Source organism: Mustela lutreola, chromosome 1, assembly GCF_030435805.1.
Source record: "Mustela lutreola isolate mMusLut2 chromosome 1, mMusLut2.pri, whole genome shotgun sequence".
NCBI lineage: Eukaryota > Metazoa > Chordata > Mammalia > Carnivora > Mustelidae > Mustela > Mustela lutreola.
The window spans coordinates 189979205-189985452 of NC_081290.1; the positions used below are offsets into that span (position 1 = coordinate 189979205).

The 6248-nt window shown below is 55.6% G+C and overlaps 1 protein-coding gene and 1 long non-coding RNA gene across 2 annotated transcripts; one reads left to right on the forward strand and one right to left on the reverse strand.

Moving 5' to 3' along the window:
- Window positions 1–613: 613 nt before the first annotated feature.
- LOC131820360 (uncharacterized) lies at window positions 614–1947 on the reverse strand. Its single transcript, XR_009349605.1, has 4 exons — window positions 1879–1947; window positions 1383–1495; window positions 1059–1112; window positions 614–815 (listed from the first exon to the last, which is right to left on the reverse strand). It is a non-coding gene; the product is annotated as an uncharacterized LOC131820360 (long non-coding RNA).
- Window positions 1948–3586: 1639 nt separating this feature from the next.
- LOC131820362 (trehalase-like) lies at window positions 3587–4700 on the forward strand. Its single transcript, XM_059155932.1, has 4 exons — window positions 3587–3945; window positions 4095–4187; window positions 4307–4423; window positions 4531–4700. Exons 1-4 carry the CDS (start codon window positions 3746–3748, stop codon window positions 4655–4657), a joined length of 537 nt encoding a protein of 178 aa, XP_059011915.1. The 5' UTR covers window positions 3587–3745; the 3' UTR covers window positions 4658–4700.
- The last annotated feature ends 1548 nt before the right edge of the window (window positions 4701–6248 follow it).

A 6248-nucleotide genomic window follows, 5' to 3' on the forward strand; every position in this document is an offset into this window, starting at 1 on the left:
ATATATATTAGGTCTAATTGTTTTATGGTGTTATCTTCTATTTCCTTTATGATCTTCTGTCTAGATGTTCTATCCATTAAAGTGGCACCGAAGCCTCCAACTATTAACACAGAATTCCTGTCCCTTCAATTCTGTCAAATTTTATATTCTTACCCCGGGATGACAGTGGTCTTGTCAGGGCTCCCTTCCTCTCTGAGCACACAAAGCTCACAAAGTAAGTGCCAGTATTACTATATTGTTTTCAAAAGTGCCCAGGGGCATAAAATGATCTAGACTAATACATTCGACTTTTTTGAAAGCATAGCTCAGGGAGGCAGTGTTTGATCTCACCTCCCTGCACTCCTTCACAGCACTGGGAGCCCACTGTAGCTGGGAAACCAGGACGGGGTGATTTTCAGTATTTGTAAGCATCTTAACAGAATAATAAACCATTTGGAGTACATTTCTGGGAGACTAGGTCACATGGGGTATGGGACTGTGTCCCCACAAAACAGGATTTCGTCCTCATTGATGTTCCAGGAGGCACAAGGGCCCAACCCATGACTTCTAGGTCCCTACTCTGACCCCACTCCAAGGACTGGCTGGGGGTGGGGGAAGAAGAAGCAAGAGAAGGTAGGGACTCACACAGAAGTTTAATGAGGCAGACGGGGCAGGGAGGCCCATCACCATGGCAGGAGGCTGGGCAGGAGGCTGAGCAGGAGGGCAGCTGTGAGGCAGTGGGGCTCCAGGAAAGCTGTCTGGGTCCCCGAGGTCAGCCGGTCACCGTAGCGGTCCAGGAGCATCAGGACCACTCCATTGGTCCAGCCAAAGCCCTCCTGGAGAGAGATAGGACCAGTGGGTTAAGATCTCTGGGGAAGGCCCCACAGCCTTTTAGGGGCTATGAGATCTCCACCCAAAGGCTCTAGAACTGCCTAGCCCCAGGACTGCCGAGGGGCTCCAGTCAGCCTCCCGTGGACCCGCATCCATGGGAGGAAACACAGGCCCAGGCAGGGAAGGTCATGGCCAGGTGTGGGGACAACACAGCTTTGTCGTTCCCAGTAGGGTGTGGGCCCACTCACCTGAACTTCATACTCCCCTCCTCCACCTGGCTGCCCACCGTTGCTGATGTCATACTGGGAACAAAAGCAAAGGCTCTGGGTCGGGGGGCAGTACCCCAGGCTCCCTACTTCAGCTCTCCAGAGAGCAAGAGATGAGGGCCCCTTTGGGAGAGGCTGCTCTGGCCTGCAGCTCTGACCCCCTGCAGTGCCCAAGAAAGGCCACCGGGCGTCACCACTGTCCCTGCGCTTGGCAAAGTCTGGCACTCATCCCTGCACCGCCCCCCCCACCCCTCCAGCCCACCATGGGGAAGAGCCCAGGAGGCTCTGGCCTCAGGAGCAGTTCACCTTCTCAAACATGGCTGACTTTTGGGAGTAGACCTCAAAGTTGGTTCGGATCCAATTCTGAGCCAGCTGGAAAGCCACTTCCTGGGCCCGAGGTGAAGGAGACTTGGCCAGACCTAGATACCCACCCCCACCCCAGCAGGACCCGAATCTCCTGAGTCCCCGTCCTAAGGGTGAGCAGAGGCCTGAGCCTTACTCTCCTCAAGGAGGGAAAGAGGCCTGGGCCTTAAGACCTCCATCATGAGCCTTGTGAAAAGCCAACGTGCTCCTTCCCCAGGGCCTGGGTTTGGAGGGAGAAAGGAGGGCTGGTTCCCTGACAGGTGGGGGTGGACACACATGTCTGCTGAGTGGGGAGCAGAGAAACCAGAAGAGCCAGAGAAAGACCCCACCTGCTTTGTTCACACCTCCTCCACACCAGGAGGCTGACCCTCCAGGCTGACCAGATGCAAGGGGGGGAAGGTCCTGGGATATGCCCCATCCCTGCCTCCCTACTCCCTACCTCTGATGACCAAGTCCTGCAAGGGCACCCAGGCACTGGGGAAGTCCCACTGCTGGCCTGTCTTTGGAGATGACGGTCAGAATCCTGCATTGGTAGGTCAAGATCTGGCTGTCCTAGGAGGTTTCAGACATTTCTAGGACTGTGGGGGGCGGGATCGATGAGACATCTGACCCTCCACCAGCCAGATGTCCCCATTCCCCGGCTTTCTCTTCTTGGCTCACAGCTGCCCCCTGGTGGCTTCGGTGGGACCCGCAGGCTCAGACCCAGGGGTAACGGAGGGTGTTGGCAGTCACTTGCCAGAGGTCCCTAGCTCAGACTTAGGAGAGAGCAGTTTGTCCTCTATACCAGCCTGCTCTGCTACCCACCTCACCTCCAGTGTCCACGACACCCAGGAGTAGCAGTTGTCCCTAAAAGAGGTGTGCCTGAATGGGTAAAAGTCCCAAGTCCTTCTGTGTTCAAGGTCATAGTCAAACCAGGCACCTTTCATAGGTGGCCTTTAAAAGCAGCCCAGCACTATTTCTGCAAATTTCAGTAATTCATGGCTTTGGTTTAGACAGAAGACCCCAACACTATCCTACTGCAGCTCTCTAGAAAGAAATTCATGGGCTTGGGGACAGGGGACTTAGAAAGGGAAAACACTTCTAACTCTTTACCTCTTCCCTGAAGCCCTCACCAGCCTCTCCCCAGGCAAACCTAGCCTGTCCTGCCACCTCCAGACTACTGAGACTTGCCTCTTACACCAGTGGTTCATTCCCCAGCAGGGCTCTCCATTCCCTGAGCTAACCCAGCCAGCCTCTGCTTGGGAACAATTGCTACTGCTGATCGCAGCGTGTGGTCAGCTCAGTCTGTTAGAGGCTTTCTCCCTTTGTCTGAGGCCCAGAGAGGGCAGTGGTTTGCCCAAGACTGTCCTCCCAGCCAGGCCCCAGGGCCCTGGCCCCTGCTGGTACCTGGCACCTCTAGGCTTCTTCCTGCCTTGGGCTGCTTCGTCACCCAGCCAGCCCTACAGGAACAAAGCCAAGCTCGGTTCCCCTCTGTTCCCCATGACAGCTGACCCCTCTCCCACTGAAACCACACTCACTGGTACAGAACTAGGAGGCAATGGACAGAGAAAATACCTGGCAGAGGCAGGTCCTACCATCGCTCTCCTGAAACCATGGTCATGCACATCTGCCTCACTGGAGAGACAGTTTGGGGTTTCCTTCTGTTCAAAATAATATAATAATAAAAAAAAAACCTGCCAGTATTTTGCTATCAAAAATGGGTTAACTTTGGACTAGTAGAGATCTGCAACCCAGGACAAAGAAACTACAAGAAAATGAGGGGCAACTCTGCAGGACACTGGAGAGCCCTGCTCTTTTATGGCGGAAAGGGAGGAGGCCTATTATAAACAAAAACTCCATTGGGATAAACTGGGAGTTCTGAGTATAGTAGCTTTTCATTGGCTGAGCTGTGGCTGCCACTCATTGGCTGGGCTGTTGCTGGGGCAGAAGAAAGCTTTCCCTTTTATGGGGATAGTTGGGTAACAACCACCTGGAGGTTTGGGTCTGCAATTGACAAAGGGTGCTAGCGCAGGAGAGCTTCACCTGCCAGGCTCCCGACTCCATTCTAAATGAGGTCTCTTTCCATTAATTTTCATACTCTGCACCTGGGCCTGAGGATGGGGGCTCCTCGGCCTCTGGGGCTGGCGTGGCAGTGGGGGAAGGGGGAAGGGGAGTGGAGGAAACAGTCCCCCTACCTGGTCCTAATACTGGCCGCTGCTTGCTGAGCCCCTGCCAAGGCCGGGCTGAGTTAGCAGGGACTCCAAAGGCCGGCATGTGAAGGCCAAGCAGACCTGGTTCTCAGTGGCTCTGGCCTTGACCAAGGCCACATGGCTGACCAGCAGCAGAGCCCGAACTCATGCACCTGCTGCCAGGGCATCCACACCGAGGGGCCTGTGGGCTCCCTGTGCTCTCTCTTCCGACTACAGGTAAAGCCAGAGGTCCTCAGCCACCCAGAGCAGTTCTCTCTCATCTACTCGGCCCACCCCTTCATCGTGCCTGGTGGACGCTTCGTCGAATTCTACTACTGGTGAGCGGCCAGGGCTACAGGGCAGGAGTCGGGGAGTCCGGGGCCGGCGGGCTGTCCTGAGCTGAGGGGGCCACCCTGACTGGCCCAGTGTGCAGGGCAGGAGAAGGGGTGGTGTAGGGGGTTGGTGCTCAAGCTGTCCCTTTCCCCAGGGACTCCTACTGGGTGATGGAGGGGCTGTTCCTGTCTGAGATGCCCCAGACGGTGAAGGGCATGCTGCAGAACTTCCTGGACCTGGTGCGGCTGTAAGCGGGGCGGCCCCTCCAGGCTGGGGTGGGGAAGCACGGGCCTGGGGCTTGGCGCTGGACTGCCCTTGGCCTTGGCCACTGGGCAGATGCCCCTTAGCAGGTGTCCTTCTTGGCAGCTATGGATACGTCCCCAACGGGGCCCGCGTGTACTACCTGCAGCGGAGCCAGCCTCCCCTCCTGACTCTCATGATGGACCGCTACGTGACCCACACCAACGACAACGCCTTCCTCAGGTGGGTCCCCAGTCCCCCTGCTGCCCCGCAGGCCCCCCTACCTGGGCCCTCCCGGGGCGGGACTGAGGGGTGTGCCTGGGCTGAGGCGGTGCCTGGCTCTACCCCAGGGACAACATAGGGACCCTAGCCTTGGAACTGGACTTCTGGATGGAGAACAGGACCATCTCTGTGAGCTCGGGGGTCCAGAGCTACGTCCTGAACCACTATGCTGTCTCTTACGGGGGCCCCAGGTAAGGAGCCGCTGCCAGCCTCTCGGTCTCTAGCTCCTCACTCCAGTGTGAGGGCTGATGGTTGGACGCTGATACTGAGGATGTGGGTGCCTGTGTTGTCAGAATAGAAGGGCCAGTGGAAGCCATGGGAGCAGTGTGGCCCCATGGTCCATGCTGGTCCAGGTGTCTCCCCACTCCCTCCTCCCCTAGGCCACGTAACACCCACAGGAAGACTGCAGAGGAAACTTGCCCCAAGGTATTGGGGTCGCAGTGGCAATGGCTCCATCGCTACTCTCCTGGGCTATCCCTGGAGCAGATGAGGCCCCAGAGGACAAAGACAACAGGTGGGGCACCGCCAGGACTAGGAGCTGGGGCCAGCAGAGACAGCAGCTGCTGGAGAGCTCTGTCCTGGCAGGAGAGGGGCAGTTGGCAGAGAGAGGACACAGAGGAGGATGGCAGGCCAGAAGACCACCGTGGGGGCTTTGCTTCTTTGCTGCTTGGCCACCAGCCTAGGCTGCAGCGCCCCCCTGTCCTCCCAAGGCAAGACTCACCGGCTGGCCAAGGCCTGGAGCAAGGGCAAGAGCCTCGAGGCCCCACCCCCTCCTCTTGTGCTCAAACCACAGCCATCTGGAGATCAAAAACATCTCTCTCTCTTTCTCTCTCTTTTTTTAACCCTGAGTTACCTGAAGGATATGCATGGTTGGGCTGGGGCTTAGTCACTAGGGCCGCCTGCATACACGGGAGGGTGGAGGCTGACTCCTGAGCGCTGGCTCTCAGACTTTGCACGTTTCTATATTTCTGCACAAAGCAGCAATTTTTGCAAGAAAGGGTGAAGAGGGTGCATCTGGGCCAGGGACCAGCCTGCTGCAGCTGCCTGTGGCTGCCTCTGCCCACCCAGGGCAGCCTCACGTTCTCACCTCAACCACTGGGACTTCCGCTCCCCGTGGGAACAGGGCCCCAGGTCGCGGCTCCCGCTGCGCCCAGCCTACTGGGCATCTCTGTGCCTGGCCAGGAGTTCCACAGATACAGCCCAGTGTCAGCAACGTTCAGATGCTCCCAGGTGACCCGGACTCATGGCCCTGAGAGCAGTGGGTTCAGCAATGTTTATAATGTCCATAAGACATGTTTTATTTTTTAAATTAAAAAAAATTTTTTTTACATCCCCAGAACTATTTATTTATTTATGCCACGCATTTCCCTTTTTTTTTTTTTTTTAACATATAATGTATTATTAGCCCCAGGGGTACAGGTCTGTGAATCATCAGTTTTACATACTTCACAGCACTCACCATAGCACATACCTTCCCCAAATGTCCATAAACCAACCCCCCTCCCCCCAACAACCTTCAGTTTGATTTGTGAGATTACGAGTCTCTTATGGTTTGTCTTGTTTCATTTTTTACTTTCCTACCCCCCAAGCCCCCCACTTTGCCTCTCAACTTCCTCATATCAGGGAGAGCATATGATAATTGTCTTTCTCTGATTGACTTATTTCACTCAGCATAATACCCTCTAGTTCCATCCACGTCGTTGCAAATGGCAAGATTTCATTTCTTTTGATGGCTGCATAGTATTCCATTGTGTATCTATACCACATCTTCTTTATCCATTCATCT

Excerpts from the sequence above, each read along its gene's own strand:
- LOC131820362 (XM_059155932.1), top strand. The coding sequence starts at position 3,746 with ATGGCTGACCAGCAGCAGAGCCCGAACTCATGCACCTGCTGCCAGGGC. Across the intron at positions 4,188-4,306 it reads TTCCTGGACCTGGTGCGGCT|CTATGGATACGTCCCCAACG; the intron begins GTAAGCGGGGCG and ends CCTTCTTGGCAG. Across the intron at positions 4,424-4,530 it reads AACGACAACGCCTTCCTCAG|GGACAACATAGGGACCCTAG; the intron begins GTGGGTCCCCAG and ends GCTCTACCCCAG.